General features: G+C 58.6%; 2 protein-coding genes and 1 long non-coding RNA gene across 7 annotated transcripts; 1 reads left to right on the top strand and 2 right to left on the bottom strand.

The window, feature by feature from the left end:
- Window positions 1-2: 2 nt before the first annotated feature.
- lsm8 (LSM8 homolog, U6 small nuclear RNA associated) lies at window positions 3-1,085 on the bottom strand. Its single transcript, XM_088406836.1, has 4 exons — window positions 768-1,085; window positions 545-585; window positions 292-419; window positions 3-213 (listed from the first exon to the last, which is right to left on the bottom strand). The coding sequence occupies exons 1-4, from the start codon at window positions 796-798 to the stop codon at window positions 123-125; spliced, it is 291 nt and encodes a 96-aa protein (XP_088262962.1). The 5' UTR covers window positions 799-1,085; the 3' UTR covers window positions 3-122.
- A 1,078-nt stretch (window positions 1,086-2,163) lies between these two features.
- On the bottom strand, window positions 2,164-15,496 carry grip1 (glutamate receptor interacting protein 1). Of its 5 annotated transcripts, XM_088406821.1 has the most exons (26): window positions 11,648-11,883; window positions 11,207-11,287; window positions 11,003-11,138; window positions 10,001-10,146; window positions 9,840-9,923; window positions 9,586-9,661; window positions 9,328-9,473; window positions 9,110-9,257; window positions 8,863-9,032; window positions 8,314-8,451; window positions 8,094-8,240; window positions 7,423-7,609; window positions 7,214-7,359; window positions 7,044-7,124; window positions 6,901-6,970; window positions 6,690-6,835; window positions 6,470-6,614; window positions 6,259-6,398; window positions 6,023-6,187; window positions 5,806-5,959; window positions 5,613-5,724; window positions 5,465-5,497; window positions 4,655-4,765; window positions 4,462-4,578; window positions 3,985-4,131; window positions 2,164-3,906 (listed from the first exon to the last, which is right to left on the bottom strand). In XM_088406821.1, the coding sequence occupies exons 1-26, from the start codon at window positions 11,700-11,702 to the stop codon at window positions 3,643-3,645; spliced, it is 3,345 nt and encodes a 1,114-aa protein (XP_088262947.1). In that variant the 5' UTR covers window positions 11,703-11,883; the 3' UTR covers window positions 2,164-3,642. The 5 variants fall into 5 exon arrangements, with proteins under 5 accessions (XP_088262947.1, XP_088262948.1, XP_088262945.1 ...); XM_088406822.1 differs by lacking the exons at window positions 5,465-5,497; window positions 11,648-11,883 and adding an exon at window positions 14,106-15,496; XM_088406819.1 differs by lacking the exon at window positions 5,465-5,497 and having other exon boundaries at window positions 4,462-4,539; window positions 11,648-13,959.
- Window positions 11,385-16,267, top strand: LOC148405227 (uncharacterized). Its single transcript, XR_015864256.1, has 2 exons — window positions 11,385-12,396; window positions 12,492-16,267. It is a non-coding gene; the product is annotated as an uncharacterized LOC148405227 (long non-coding RNA).
- Window positions 16,268-16,350: the final 83 nt, after the last annotated feature.

Genomic DNA, 16,350 nt, shown 5'->3' with positions numbered 1-16,350 from the left:
CGTCCAGAACTCGCAAACTTTATTCAAGTATTAAAAAAATGTCACCGAGCAGATCGTCGGTCAATCGCTGACATTAATAACGACAAAAGAAAGGGGAGGACACGTCGCTGACGGTTGAAAGGTCAGTGGACGACGGAGTTGAGCGGCTCGGCGCGGATGTTCCCCAGATCCAGCGTGGAGTCCGTCTCCTCGTCGATCTCGCCGATCACAGCCCTGCGTGACAAAGCGCAATGGAAGGCGGCCGGCCTTCCATGGAAGGCGCGCGCGCGCGCGCGCGCTCGCGCGACGTACACATTGTCTCCCCGGACGATGTAAAGTCCCAGAACCACTTGCTCCACGCCCTGGCCCGAGCTGAACACGCGCTCGTGACTCTCATCCAGGATCAAGTTGATGGTCTGGTCGAAGCCCTTCAGCGTGCCCTGAACGCGTCCCGTGACGTCACAGCAAATCGGAGGCCAGTTAGTTGCCGCGGCGACCTTGCGAGCTTGCTTGAAATCGGTTCGAATTTTCGGGGAGGGGCGCCCGACACCGACGACGCACTCACCACGATCATCCTGCCGTCTGACGTCACGATGGCCACCGTACCTGAGGTGCAGAAAGCACGTGATCATTTAGGTGACCGCGCACGAGGAAGAGACCCGCTGCAGGAGAAAGCTGCACGATGCGATCGATGTTCTCTTTCAAGCGTTTTGAACAAGTCATGCAACAAGTCATGCTTCGATTGATTGCAGACGAGCACGTTAGCGAGTTAGCTCGCGGTAACTTACGGTTAATGTAGCTCTCCAGCGCCGTGGACATGCCGCCGCTTCCTACCTGCCTCGCCTGGGGAAAAAAAACGCCTTGGATTTCCCCGTAAAAGACGACAACGCGGAATGAGACGAAGTGGAGCTCGGGTGGGAATTTGCCGCAACGAAGCAACGCTACACAAACAGCAAGCGCCGGTAAGTACGTCACGTCCGCTTCCGTCGTCCGCTTGTCCCGCTTAAAAACAAAAGTAAAAAACAAAACGAAAACAATATAATTCAGAACAAATAAAATCGTTCTGCGAACGTGAAATAACAGTCACTAAAAAATAGCTAAAAGACTAGCGCGGCCACGTCACATCCGTTTGCGTCACAAGCAAGTGGGACGCTAAAAATCTAAGAAACATGTTTTTGCTTTATTAAGAAGCAAAAGTTTTTTTCAAAACTTTAAATTTTCAACGTTGAAACAAACATACAAATATACAGAACATGTTGGCATAGCACAGTGTTATATCTGACATTTAGCAGACAAGGCCAAAGTGTACAAATACAAAATGAAGGGAAGCTATCTATCAGCCGCATTAAAATAATTAATTAGAAAGCAGAATAAATAAGTATATAAGGGGGTTATCATCGAGGTTAATGTCCTCCGCCAAGTTACACTTTTCACTGCGTTTTTTTCTTCATAATGTTTAAGGTTTCAAAGTATTGACATAATTCGTTATGAAAAAAAATGAAACTAGGTTGGGATTTGAAACATCTTCTTTTTTTAATTGATGAAAGTTTCCCAAGAATTGTCTTGACCAGGTCGTGAGATGACCCCTTTGACAGAAATACGATGTTGTCTTTTGAATCAAGAAGCTAAAGCGTTGCTTGTGTTGGTGGGGAAAGGGAGGTGTCGCGGAGTGATGACGTCCATTCAGTTCCTCCGCTGTTAGGACTACAATCCCTAATGGCGACGAGAAAACAAACTACCCAGAGCTGTTTGTGGCCGTTAAATGATGAAAATCTGAACTGGAATGACGATTTACCGCCGTAAAATCATTTGGGAACTATATATCGAAAAGGCAGGGAATTTAAGTAGATTGTGGCGGACACTAGGACCATGTCTCTCACCCAGTAGGCACCTTGCTATGATCCTTTGATGCTTTGAACCTGTTGGCTTTGTCTTTGCAAGATGGTTTTATAACAATGTTCTGTCCAAGCTGAACAATTTTAAGTGTCAATCAGTCAAGAAATTTTGCAGGCAAATGTGTGCAAATTGTGCAAAGGTTATAATTTGACAGCTCAATTTTGGGCCCATGCGACCAAGTCAAAAAGTGTGAAAGGTGGAGGTAAATGCGTAATAAAGATTGGAATTTGATTGCGACGGGAACACAGGAGTAAAATGCGGATCCGATAAATTGCAAAAGTCAAGGCGTCATGAGTACTTGGTGTTTATTGTTGCTTCACTCGTCGTCCACGCAAAGAAAAGGTGGACGCCGCAGGACACACGGCGGGAACGTCATGCTACCAAAGTAGGAAATTTGTACAAAAATACTTTACAACATCGTCAGTGTTCCTGAAACAAAAGACGTCGGTTCACTTGTTTGGTGAAGCTACATGGAAGTCAACTTTCCTTTTCACGGCAGTGCAATGCGCGCATGGGCAAAATCCTGCAATGAAACACAGTGCGTATGTGTGGGTGTATGGCTTTATGGCGCGCATTCTGAGGCCACGCCCCCAAGGCCCCCCGCCTCCGTCCCACTGGCGAAAGTGGCCAACCGATGCCGAGTCTTTTTCCCGAGTTGGGCTCGGCCGCGCCAACGAGCTAGCCCCGTCGCGGTCTTGTGCCGAATGTCTCCTTGGCCACAAGCTAGCTGCGTGCGCTTTGTTCGCTAGCCAACGGTGGGCGCTGTGCTTCGCGGCCGAGTCGGGTCGGATCGAGCCGAACCGTCGGTAGCGCCTGAGCGTATGACGGCCAGTCACAAGTCACAAGTCGAAGGGCGGCGTTCCCCCCCGCCTTCGGCGTTCGCCGAACTTCCTAATGAGGCAAGAGATCTAGCAGCTAAATGTTGACGCCACGCACGTGTCACGACATGTCTTCTAATGTCAAAATGTTGCCATGGGAATCACGCTGAGGACGAGGACTCCGCCTTTGTTTTTTTTTGTTGACGTCGTGAGGTCCAATCGTCATGGTAAAACAAACAAACATAGAAAAGTGACAACAATCAATCAAAACGCACAATTGATTAGCATAATCGATCACGGTCGCCGGGGGAAGGGGGCGGAGTCACGCTCGAACCAATCGCAGTCAGGCGTAGTTTTTGACGGATTGGTTCCAGCCAATCTGCTGCGCGGACGGCGAGGGGCGGGGTTGGCGGGGAAGCCCGGCGGGCCAAAGACAACGACGCGCACACAGCGTGGCCAGTCAACGTGTGTAAACGTTTGAAAAAATATTTCAACCGCTCAGTGTTTGTCAGTGTCATTTTTAAGGTGTTTTGTCGTAGTTGTTTTTGCTGGCCCGTCACACCTACGAGTCCAGTCCCCGTACGGACGCTCCGGTCGCTGGGGATCCGCGGAACTGCGCGCCGGCGGGTTGTCCCCGCCCCTCCTTAGTCTTTGTGCTGCTGCTGTGCTCGTGTGCGGGATTCCCGCTTCCCGGCGGCGATCGATGTCCAATCGGGGATCGGTCGCGAGGGGCGGACTTGGAACGAGATAGGATTTGGGAAGAGTGGAGAGAAACGCGGAGGAGTCGGGAAGGGGATTCGGGATGGGGCGCGCCGCCGGGACCGGGTGGTTGCAAAATCCGGGTCGGGGCCAGGAGGCGCGCGTGTGCTTTCGGGCCGCTTGGGCAGGTCAAACTTGAGAGAGGTTGTGTGTTAGCACCGGAGGGGGGGGGGGGCGGCCCGCTCAGTCCCTATACAGAAGTGTTGGTGACCAGCCCGGCGCGGAGCCCGTCGCCGGGTTTCTTCCACTTGATAGGCGCTCCGTCCCCGTCCGCGTCCTCCCGCGCCGCCTTCTGGTAGGGCGCCGGCCGAGGGGCGGGGCCGTCGTCGCCCTCCGCGTGATTGGCGGTGGGGGCGGGGCTTCGGCTGACGACCAGATCCAAGCGGTTTGGCGACTCGGCGATGAGCGGGACCGCCAGGCAGCAGTCGAAGTCCCGAGTGCGCACGTGGTTGATCTGAGCGCCGGTGGCACAATTGGTGAGGGGGGGGGGGGGCAGGTTTGACCAAAGCGGCCGGCCGGACGGACGGTTCACCTGCAGAAGGCGGTCGTAGACGCGCAGTCCCCCGCGCTGGGCCGGCCCGCCGCCGCGGATGTCGCTGACGTAAACGCCGCGATCCACCGCGCCGTCCGACACGCTGAAGCCAAAGTCCTCCGAGTCGGAAGGCTTTTCCAAAGTCAGCTGTCAAAAGTCAGTGGAAAAAAGTACGAAAGACCTATTTTTACCTTTTCCGCGGAGGCCAAGCGTTCACTCTCTCTGATTGCCTTTTTCTTTCAAGTGTTTAGCTGAAAGGGCCTAAAGACGGCTGAGCTAACGAGGCCGGGGGCGTCGGGCTCCGGTCCTCGGGGGTCGGCATCCCGCGTGCTTTGGACCCGTCCCTCAAAGGCACCTGATTTTCGAGCACGACGGCGTTTCGACACTCGAACAGGTCGTACGTTCGCCTATCTTTGTTTTTTGGGCGCCGCCGTTGACATTACGTTTGCAGTAAAAATCTCAAGCTGCGTCTTTGACCTTGTGAAGTTCCACCGGCGTCCGGTTGAGGATGTCGTTGACTTCCTGTCTCATCTTCTTCATGGCGAAGGCTCTGCGCTGCGGGTCGGAGGGCAAGGTGTTGGAGCGCGGGGTCACCTGGGGCGGGGGCGAGGGCAGAGGGGGCCGCGCGTCACTTCCCGGAGGTTGGCGGCGGGCCGCGGGCGGCGCTCACCTGCGGGCGGCTGCCGCCGCGCTCCTGGAAGCTGGCCTGGCGTCCCAGCGAGGTGCGAGGGGGGGGCGGCTCGTGGTTCAGGCTCAGGCTGGAGCCCGACATGATGGTGGCCTGCAAAAAAGCGCTCTTTTGCGGTCGGTGGCGTGCGCTTGCGAGCCTCCCGGCGTGCCTCGCTCACACCCGCGTGCCCCATCGCTTAACCTCCATGCCACTTCAATGTTTCATGCCAAAACAAGAAAAAACTCTAAATCGCTCAACATGAGTTTGATGCCCGTACAAGCGCCGAGATTTTGCTCACAATCACGAAATGTAATCGAATATAAATTCCCATCAATTCATGTAATTATACCTACATTTAAAAAAAATCAAATGCACATTTAAAAGTGATTTTAATCATTAAACGTCATTTATCTTGCATTTGTGGAGTTTGCATAAAAGGGCAAAATCAAGTCAAAAAAGGCCAAGAGTCCAGTGTGAGATGGACAGTTAGTTGTTGACAAAATGGCCGCCCCGGCTTCATATTCCACAAATGCAATATTCATCCGAATGGCGTGTTTTGGGATTGGAAAGCATTTTTTTGGGCCCACTTTTGCCCTTAACCAACCCCCAAAGGCGTATTTGCAGGGTCCAGCCGCGTATTTATTTCGGGTAGTTCTTCACTGGCGCCGAGTTGCCTTTTTTTTATTTATTTTGAAGTCAGGAAGTGGCTGGGATTGCGATTTGAAAGCGTGTCGGAAGCCACGTTGTCAGACGTTAGCGCACAAAAGAAAGAAAAGGATTAGTGAGGGCGAAGGTGGGAAAGCGAAATACCCCAGCGGGAAGGTCGGGCTCCTTTTTCGGCTTCTGGAAAACAACCAGGTCTTTTGTTTTGTTTAAATTTCTAAACGGATTTCAAGCGGTTAAAAGACTTTGAAAAGTCCCGCCCCATCTGGCGTGTTCCGCATCGGCTTGCGCGTACCTCCAGTTCTCTGAGGATCCCGCTCTGTCCGCACGTCTCCAGATCCTCCAGGGCCTGAGACCAGAAGTTCTCCTCCTGGTCCGGTTCGGTCCCGTCGTGACCCGCCGCGAACCTGCGCCGCCCCCGCGGGTCAGTCGCGTCAAAGCGGGCGAGGAAAGCCGACACGGCGGCGGCGGCGGCGGCGGCGGCTCACCCGCCGAGCGCGGCCCGTTCCCAGTCGTCGTTGAGGCCCGGCAGGTCCGGCAGCGGGTTGGCCCGCCGGCGAGGGGCGGCGGGGGAGCGGCCGTCGCAGGTCTTGGCGGCGCGCCACTCGTGGAAGGTGAACGGCGAGGGCTGAAAGGGAGGGGCTGGAGAGAGGCGGGACGCGTCAGCGCCGGGCGGCGGCACGCCGACGCGGCCGGCTGGCGTACCCGGGCCGGCGAAGCCGGCGTCCGCGTTGGAGCCGTCCCACGACTCCACGGCGCTGTCCGCGGACGGCAGCGTGCCGAAGGTCCTCGGGGCCGAAAGGGGCGGCGGAGGCGGCGGCGGCGGCTCCTCCTCTTCTCCCTCGCCGCGGTGGTTCTCCGGAGCGGACGCTGCGCGGACGCGGGTGAGCGTGCAAGGGGGCGAGGCCCGGAGCGCTTCGCGGGCGGCGGCGGGCACGTACGCCGGCCGTGTTTCTTGATCTTGAGCGTGACGGTCTCGCCGGCCTGCTGGAGGAGGCTGATGGCCTCGCTCAGGGGCTTGCCCTTCAGGCTGCTGCTGTTGATGGCCAGGATGCGGTCGCCCACGTGGATGGCGCCCGTCCTGCGGGCGCGTCAGGCGGGCGTTCCGGGCGCGGCCCCAAAAAGCGTCGGGAGCAAAGGCGAGGTTCCCACCTCTCGGCCAGGCCTCCCTTGGTGAGCGAGGAGATGACGATGGGGTCGAAGGGCTCCTCGGTGCCCGAGATGGTGATGCCCAGAGGGCCCCCGTAGCGCTGCAGCTCCACCGTGTAGATGATGCTCCCCGACACCTCCTGCTCGTCTGCAAGGCCCCGGCGGACGTCCAACGAACGGCGAGCGCGGCCGGCCCGGCGTTCCCCCCGGAGTTGCCCCTTACCCGAGTTGTCCTCGTCCTTGCGAATCTTGAGCTTGACCAGCTCTTCGCAGCGCTGCAGGATCTGCGCCGCCTCCTCCATGGAGCAGGTCTCCACGCGGATGTTGTCGATGGCGAGCAGCTTGTCCCCCAGCTCCAGCGTCCCGGTCCTGGGAAAGGGGGAGGCTTGCTGGCTCGCCGCTCTCTGGGGGCGGCGGGCGAGGGGCGGCCCGACCTGTGAGCGACGCTGCCCTTTTTGATGTCGGAGATGACGAGCGGGTCTCCCGCCTTCCTGTTGGACGGGGCTGCGGGGCCGGCCGGAGCGCCGTGAGCGTGCGCCGGCGGGCTGCGAAAAGGCGGGCGGCGGACCCCACTCACAGCTGATGGTGATTCCCAGTTCCACTCCCGGTTTCTTGGGCAGCTTGACGTGGAACGTTCCGGAGGACGGGACCACCGACTCTGAGGGGGGAGCTCGCGTTGAGGAGGCCGGCCCGCCCGCCCGCCCGCCTTCCGGCCGGCTCGCCCTGCTGTCCGCGCGACGATCATACCGGCCACGTCGAACTCGATCTCCAGGGCGAGCTGCGCCGTGATGGAGGAGTCTCTGAGCAGCTGATTGGTTTCTTCCAAGGTGGACTCTTCCGTAGGAACTCCGTTGATGGACAAGATCCTGTCGCCTATCTGGAGGATGCCGCACCTGCGGGCGCGCACGCACGCTAACGCTCGGCCTCGGGCGGCGCGCCTCGGGCGGCGTCCCCACCTTTCGGCGGGGCTGTCGGGGTCGATGTAAGCGATGAGCGGCGGCGAGGAGAGCGTCTCGGTGGCGAAGACGCCGCCTTGCAGCTGGAGGCCGAAGCCCACGATGCCGTCGCCGAGCAAGGTCACTTCGGCCGTCTCCGTGTGGACCACCTGACCGGCCAGGCCCACCGTGCTGGACGCCAAGGACACTGACGCGAAAGCGCGAAATGACGGCGTGCCGGCAGCCGAGGCGGTCGCGAGCTCGCCGGCGCTCCGTTAGCTCTCGGTCGCTCAAAAGTTTGGAAACACCCTCGAATTCGGGGGGACATATTCCCAGGCACTGTTTGCTAGGTCTGCCCCAATCTTTTCTCCGTCGGCTTCACGCCGCGGAGGATGCTTTTGGGACTTGCGGGTCACGGATGTGCGTTTTCAACTTCCAAATTGTTCCAAAACTGGACATTTTTCCACATTTTTATAGGGTTTCATTCCCGCGTCGGCCAATAACACGAAAGCCATAAAGAAGCACTTGATGAGGGCCGGGTTTTTTTTCAAAACCTCCGATTCAAACGATTGGGATGGCGTCGACGCCAATTTTAGGCTCCCCCGGGGTTCGGCGCCAAAGCGAAACGGACGGGACTTTGTTTGCCAAGGCGTTGCCAAGCTTTTGAGCGCTCCCGCCTTCCCGTGGCTCACAGGAACTCTTGAAGTCCTTCTTCTTCTGCTTCTTCCTGACCAGCGTGCCCCGCGGGCTGGTGGGATACGCGTTGCGGGGAGCGCTCACGTTGAGCGAGGACAGGCTGTACGCCGACATGGAGCCCGGCGACAAGCTGTGGCCCAACGCTGCGTGGCGGACAAAGACGGCCGGGCGTCAACATCGCCGCCTTTGGGCGCGGGGCGGCGCCGGCGGACGTACACGGGCTGTTTGTGTGGCGGTTGTGCGACCTGCCGCCCGATTGGTCGGGGTGGTAGGTGTTGTAGTGGAAAGGGGGGAGGATGGGTGCGGAGCTTCCCGTCTCCCAGGGGAGAGGGCGGGGAGAACGCTGCACCTTGACTGCGCGCGCACACGCACACGCACACACACACATGCGGGGCGGTGCAGAGGTCAAGACGAGAGGAAGGGGAACGGCCATTGAAATGAGCGTCGTTCCGATCCGCGGTCATTTTTGGCCCCCGATGCCCATTGTGAGACCGTACCGATACCGCCCCGTTTGCCCGCTTTTTTCTTGCCCGCCGGGGCGACCCGTAATGAAAGCCGCCCCAGCCGCTCTCGGCGTTGCGCGCGAGTCCGACTTGGCGTGCGTTGGCGCGGCGTGCGTCGGACGCGCCACGTCACGCGTTCGTATCGGAAAACGGCACGAGCGGCGACTCTGTTGGAACGACGCCATTTCAAATGAGCCCGTCGCCTAAAGGGTCACCCTGGAGGCCCCCGTTGGCCATCGCGGGCGAGGGGGCGGCCGGGTACCTTGCTGCGGCGCGCCGAGGGCGGGTCTGGCCCGGTGCTGCGGCAGGATCTCCAGCCGGACGTTGTGGCAGGACGCCGACAGCAGCTGCGTGGCTTCGGCCAGCGAGCAGAACTCCATGGACTTGCCGTCCACCGACAGGATGTGATCGCCCGCGTGCAGGGCGCCGCACCTGCGCGGGCGCAAGCCCGTCGGCCGAGCGGTGCGCGGCGAGCGAGCGGGCGGGCGGGCGGGCGGCGCAGAGCTCACCTGTCAGCTATGCTGGCCGGTTTCACTTTGTCGATGACGATGACCTGCTTGCTGCAGAACATGGAGGAGGACAGGGCCACGCCCAGGCTGGAGCCCGCCGCCTTGGCCACCTCCACCAGCAGGGGACCCGAAGCCGAAGACACCGAGTCTAAATGGGGCCCGCCCGTCAGCCGAGCGGCGCGCGGGCCCGTCTGCGCGCGCGGCGGCGGCGCACCCACCCATGACGGAGACGTCGTACTCCAGCAGCATGGTGGCTTCCTGCCCGCTCTGCTTGAGGACGCCGGTGGCCTCGGCCAGCGTGTTGCCATGGAGACGGATGCCGTCCACGCTCAGCAGGCGGTCGCCGGGCTTGACGCTCCCTTCCCTGCGCGTTTCCGCCGCACGTTTGCCCTCAAGCGGCGAGACGTCTCGCCGACGTTCGCGAGCCGAGCCGCCGTCGGGCTTCGGGATGGCCGCGGCGTTTGCGCGTCGCTCACCTGTCGGCCGGGCCTCCCGGGCGGACGCTCGCTACGACGATGGGTCGACACTTGTTCCTGTCTTCGCAGGCTCCGCCTACATCATGCGGCCGCGTCACTTTTTTTGTTTGGAACTTTGTCTTCCCGTCTTAGTGGGGCCATCCCGCCGACCCCGACTTAGCCATCGCAACGGACGGGCCTCCGAAAGCCGAGGTCGAAAAGGTCGAGGCGAAAGAATTTCACCCCCGACGCGGCCGGAACAAAGATACACGCACCTCTGACCACGAATCCGAAGCCGTTTCCTTCCTTGTGCAAGGTCACCTCCACCGTCTTGAACATGACCCCCGAACCCTGCACGGCTGCAACGCGTCAAAGGCGCGAGCGGCGCGTCAGCGGCGCGGCGAGCTGGCGCGGCGACGGCCATCGCGGGACGTACAGACGGGGGGCAGCTCGTACTCCACTTCCAGCAGCACGCGCTCGCCCACGTTCTTCAGCAGGCCGATGATCTCGTCGTGGCGGAACTTGGCCAGGTTGATGCCGTTGACGGAGCGGATGTAGTCGCCCACGTTCAGCTGGTCACTCCTCACGGCCGCCGCAAGGTCAGCAAAGTTCAACTATTTGGGACCCACCCGCTCTGCAGATTTGCTTTGTTTGCTTTGTCTTTGACGCGAGGAACTAGGGGATGGAGGTCCTTTGGCTCGCTGTTGGTGCACGCGATGAATTTCTCCAGCTTCCCTCTCTCGGGACTCGAGCCATAACCCTGGACCGGAACCTTCTCTTGGGACCGCAGCCACGATGGGGACTTGATCCCGAGACTTGGTTCTAGACCTTTGCCTGGAGACTAGTGCCTTTTTTCAGGACTAAAACTAGCCTCCATCTTCCCACGTACACCCCGTCTGGGTCCGGAGCTCAACATTCAATAGGGACTAGATTGTTCTCTCGGAAATATACTCGTCAGAATTTCACTAGGGACCAGAACCACAGTTCTAGTGTCTTCCCTTCAGGCGAAATCCTATTGAGGACTAGGACATTCAGTCCAGTCAAGAGAGACAACAAGCTTTTCTCATGATGACCAAAAGCGCAAACCTGCTCTAAGGGACTACTGCCTTCTCGCTGGACTCTTTTCAGACAAGACCATCTTTCAGTACCTCCCCTGGAGGTGAGAACCTTCCCTTGGGCCTCGTGCCTTCTCTTCAGACCGATACCTCCGGAGACCAGAGCGTTCTCTCGAGAAACCAACTGCACTAGAACCTTTCCCGAAGACGACTAAAAGCTTAAAGGCTGGAATCTTCCGGCTGGGATACAAGCATCTTTTGAAGCGAGACCGTCCTGTTGCTCGATAAACCTCTATCGGCCCCAGTAACTCCTCTGGAGACCGAAACCTGCTCCGGTGACGAGAGCGTTCTCCTACGGCAAGAAAGAACTTTGGGCTTCCTACCTGGCGGCGATTCCTCCCTGCCTCAGATTGGACACCCGCGGCTTTCCGTCCTTGTCGATGCCGCCCGACACGGTCAGGCCCAGCGTGGTGCCCTCCTTCTTCATCAGCTCCACCAAGGTGCACCCCCGGAACTCATCTGTGGACGGTACGGCGCTACGTGAGCGCCTCGCTTCGTCCTCTGAGGCCGGTTGGCGCCGGCATTACCTGGGATGCTCTGCCTCCTGATGGCCAGCGCGCCGTCGGAGGCGCGCGAGCCCGCCGAGTGCTTGGTGTACGGACCTTCATCTGCAACCGCGACACACAAACGCCTTACTTTTTGCTAAAGATGACGGGAAAAAAGGAGAGACTGGGGGAAAGTGTGATAACGGACGGAGCAAAAGTCAAGAAAGGCACCAAAGGTATCTTCTCTTGCCACCAATCCCGCACCGAACACACAAACGCGCACAGTCTCCAAATCGTAACCACGCTCCGCGTACACGTGATGACGCCGGCGCTCGCATCCTCGGTATCCGACATCATGAATTTTACACCCCCCCCCACACACACACACACACGCACACACGCGATTGTCAATCGGCGATGGCTTTCCCGTCATCCGTCTCCTCCGTCATCTGTCTCCTCCGTCGTGCATCTGCGCGGCTCTACCTTTATTCACCCTGCGCAGGATCTGACATCGACATTTGAAGGAGACGGCGATCATGATGAAGCCCCCGACTCGGCGTCGCCGGCCGCTTAGCCAGCGCCATGCACTTAAGCGCCGCCCGCAAGCCTCCCGTTTCTCCCGATCCTCGCGCTCGTCCGTCGTTCGGCCGCCGCCAGCCCAGCGCCTCCTCACGCGGACGCCATCGCGCAGATGAGCGAGAGGACCGGGAGGGAGGGGGAGGAGGACCGGCGGGGGGAGGGCGCTGCAGATGTGGAGCGCCCGCCGCCATGAAATGAGGAGATGGGGGAGGGGGAGGCCCATCCGATGACGATGCGGGATGTGCATCAGAGACGGGAGAAAAACGCGCGCCGCCCCCCCTTCCTTTCAGGCAACCTTCGCACCCCTCTCGGCCAAAGCGAAGTCTTTGAAATCGAGTGGAAAAGCGGCGCCCGGGATGTACTGGCGAGAAGCCGCGAAAGGAAAAGCGCGCCGGCCCTTTAAACAACCTTTACTCGCCGAGCGCCCATCTTCCGCCTGCCAGGTCTACTGTCAAATAAGCGAGGCGCTCAAGTCGGGTTTCGCGCGCTGTGGGCCGGTGTCGCCGCCACGGCCTTTAAAAAACACAAAGTCGAGTCGGTCCTGGAATGGACGCGGAAGCGCCGTGGCCCCCGTGAAGCTTTCCACGTGTCGGGGGGATGACGCCATTGGCGCCGTCTCATTGGCTGCGACTGTGGAAAGGACCCACATGTAGGTCAGTGTTCCAGATGCGCATAATGCCAGATTAATTTGCCTCTTCGCATCATTTCTGTTAAGTGTTCATATTGACATCTTGCGTTTGTTTTGCAGATTAAAGGGCGGCTGAGAACCACGGCATCGGATCGCGCCGGGGCTACGTACGACGGATGGCAAAGGCAGTCGGATCGATTCGTCGCACGCACGGGGGGCAGGTCGCACGACGTGCGTATAATGAGATGATCGAGACGCGCGCGCGCTCGCTCGCTGCGGCGGCTGTTGCCATGGCAACAAGATCATGAATAATTGAAGGGACCAGCAACCCCGGAGCACAAAGAGCAATTTTTAGGCACGTAAGACGCACGCGCATCCGCTAAATGCTTTCAAGTGAAGCTTCGGATAAAAGTCCACAAAGAACGTGGCGTCGGAGTACGCTCCGGACATTCCGCCGACAGCGGACCAGCGATAACGTGTCGGACCGGCGCGCTCGCAGCGATGACGTGTCGGACCGGCGCGCTCGGCCTTAATGGCAAGGGAGCAAACGGGAAGCGGACGTGCTGTTTGCCTGCCGGCCGACGGCCGGCCGACGGCCGTGGCGTCACGCTACTCGGGTGGACGCGCAAAGGGCTGGCATGCCATGTCAAAGCAAAAGCCTGGCGCAAAAACAAGGGCTTCCCTGCGCCCGCAAGTTTCTAATTCGCGCGTGGCCAACTTGACATCATTCTGCCTCATTGCTATGCAAACGGACGCAGCCGCACCACACCGCAGGCCAAGCGTAGCGCACAAACTTCTCCCGCCTTTCATTTTTGCGTGCACTCCCTCTTTTAAAGACAGTTGGGACAGTTGTCAAGGTGCTGGCGACGTCGGCGCCCCTTCGGGCTCATGTAAAAATAGCCGGGCGGCGAGATGCCCTCCGAGTCGGTACGCGCTTGCGGAAGTAAAGCGCCGCGTGGCGACGGTGGCCGAGCAGGTCAGATCGCCGCTCTTCCGCGATGGGCGCCGGTGCGAGCGAAGCGATCGGAAAAAAGCTCCGGTTCCCCCCGCCTCGCGCAGACTACCCTGGTGTTCTCTTCGAGCGCATGGAGAAACCTCCGCTCTCGATTCAAATTCGACAGCCGGTAGTCTCGCGTGTCCCACCCCTCCGGGTGTAGCCGGAGATCGTGGACAAAGTGGCGAAAAGCGGCTGTTTCCGGGAGGTCAAAGTAGTGCTCGGTCGTGTTGTTGAAATTCCTCAGGTGTACCGACACTTGTTATTACCCACAGAGCACCTGGCGCCACATCCTCACCTGCGTGCTCTTCAATTATACATCAAAGCACGCACGCGCAAACAGCCGCGCGTGTCGAATTTGTGTTTCACGTGTACGCGTTTATGCCGGAATTTGTGCACGTGTGTGTGAAATACGCGTCTGTGAATGTGCACGCGTCTCGTCTGTTTTGTCCTGTGAACGATCAGTCACACGCGCGTTTGTCTTTTTGAACCGTTTAGTTTTTGCTCCTTGGTGAGCCTCAGACTGCAGGTTTGGCGGGGGCCATTTTGGCGGGCCGCGGAAGTCCAAATTCTTTTTGAGTTTAGGTTGAAATTGGCAGTCACTTGGGAGGTTTAAGGTCGGGTGCTGGGAAGCGGCAAAGGGATGGCCCCGCAAAGACAGGAAGACAAACACGTGCGCGCGAGAGCCGAACGTGCGTAAGCGTGCGCGCGCACGCATCCGTCGCAGGTGTGCCACTCACGGAGCAGGCGCGCGTGGTACTTGCTGGTGTAGAAGTAGACGTCGTCGTATCCTTCCTGGTAATCGTCGTCGGCGCGGTACCTCCTCCTGCGCCTCCCCTGGAGCAGGCGCAGGAGAGCCAGGAAGCGCTCCATCCTCGGCGGGGGGTCGGCACGCGGCTAGTCGCGAGCGCCGCTAACGCTAAGCCTCATTCCGCACAAAGAAAGTCGGCTCGGGTTTCTTCGCGCGCACGCACAGACACATGCGCGCGCGCGCACACACACACACACACACCTCGGGATGGCGCGCACACTCCTTGTAGCCTCGCCTCCTCTGCAGCCTCCTCCCGTACCGCTTGGGCCAATCACAGCGCTTGCAGCGCACACGCTCTCTCACACACTCCCAAGGAGTGTGCGCAACTATGCACTTGAAGAGTCAGCAGACCCGACTTTCCTTCCTCGCCTCCTCCGCTCATTTATCCCTCCATCCTTTGCACCATTCATGGCGCTTTTTATGGCAAGCGGGCTCGGGGGAGGGCGGGCGGGCGGGCGGGCTCGCTCCGTTCGGCGGAGGAACGACAGAGATTTCTGCCGAGAACGGGACCGAGTGCAGACAGGGGATGAAAAAGAGCAAGGATTGGCACCTCCTCCGGCCAACCGCCGTTTGGAATCCGCGGCCGTGGAAACCGCCACTTATCTGTCACGGTCAAACTCGGTCTCGGACGAAGGCATAAAGACGTATGGCCGAGTAGCAAAGTCCCGGTTAGTCTAATCGAGTGGACCGCTGCGCAAAATTACAAAAATGGTCTTTCGCGCATCTATAGGCAATTGGAAACATTCTTTTGAAGGAACCTCAATGAATTTTGAAGACAAGCAGCCCCGACAGAACACAAAAAGTGGGTGCGTGAAGGCACATCTGATGCCGTGCGAGATTTCGTCGGCAAATTTCATCTTTGATGCATTTCATCCTGCGAACTTCTTTTCAAATGAAGAGCAAATGAGTTGGAACTTATTGTGTTTCCCTTCTTTGTTGCCTGACTTTATTTTGTCAAGTTTTAGACGGATGCACGCTGCCTTGAGTGGCGCCGTCGCCTATGCGCGCCGGCTCAAGGCCGCCGCTCCCCCTGCCCGGATGCTCTCGGATAGCCTCCGCGGCGCCATCGGTGGGCAACCGCTCGGCGGCCGGTGAGCGCTAACGGGCCGGCGTGAGCGCGCCTGAGGTGCTTTGCTTAATGGACGTCTGAGTGGCTGACCTTCGTTCCTAATGGACGCGCGCACACAGAAAAGACAGCGTGCTACAACGTACCCTCGGAAAATGCGGGACCGAATGCAACGCAGCAGAAAGAATGAGCGCGGAATGCAGTCCGCTGGGCCGTAATACCGTGGAACTGTAGAACACGGCAGAAGAATGCGCGAAGGTGGAAAGTCTTTCGGCGTGAGAACCAAAACACGCCTCCCTTAGCAAAAAATTGCTCCTCCCGCCGCAAGACGGTAGCGAGCCAAGCACTGCGTGGAGCGCTTCAATTCGGCCCAGCGTAGTTCCCCCGAGCCACGGGGCGGCACCAAAGTAGCGCCTCAAATCATGTCAACAAAGTTCCTTAGTACCAAAATGCGAGCAGGTGGCGCTGAATCAACGCTTAGGAAAACTTCATTTCACAGAAAACAACAAAAACCTCTTTTTGACATAGTCGTTTACGGTTCGCCAACTTGTCAAACTGCTCCATTATAGTGCCCCCTACTGTCCCGGAGGACTTACTCAAGGTCGTTTAGTTTTTTTTTTAAATTCATTACTTTTGCCGCAAGTGTCTGCGGCCGGTAGCGGCAGCCTCCACGAGGGCCTGATAGCCAAGGCTGTCGTCGAGCGCAATTCCGTCGCAGCCAAGTCAAATCCCGTCTCGTCCGAGTAACCGATCGCGATTCGTCACGCTGGCGCGGCGATTTCTCCATCGAAGCGCAAACGTCAAACAGGTGCGTCCTCATACTCGCACAAAAACACGCACGCCTAATGATGCGTCGTGCGTGCGCGCTGGGTGAATTCAAGCAGAAAATGACATGATGTTTGTTTGATGCCAGCAGCTCGCCACTCCACCTGGATGCCGCCCAAGGCGGAGTGGGCCCGTGCCAGCAAATCCAAATCAAGGACAAAAAGTTGCTCTACAAGACAATAAATAATCTTATTTGACAATCGTTCTCCTTGCATTGCCGTTACATACATAGTCTGACTTTCTCACAGACACGCACGCGCGCGTCAGCATTTTATCATCGGCC

This window comes from Hippichthys cyanospilos, chromosome 22, assembly GCF_059441005.1.
Source record: "Hippichthys cyanospilos isolate Australia breed blue-spotted pipefish chromosome 22, RoL_Hcya_1.0, whole genome shotgun sequence".
NCBI lineage: Eukaryota > Metazoa > Chordata > Actinopteri > Syngnathiformes > Syngnathidae > Hippichthys > Hippichthys cyanospilos.
Note: the sequence above shows the minus strand (reverse complement) of the source record. Positions and strands in the feature narration are given on the sequence as shown.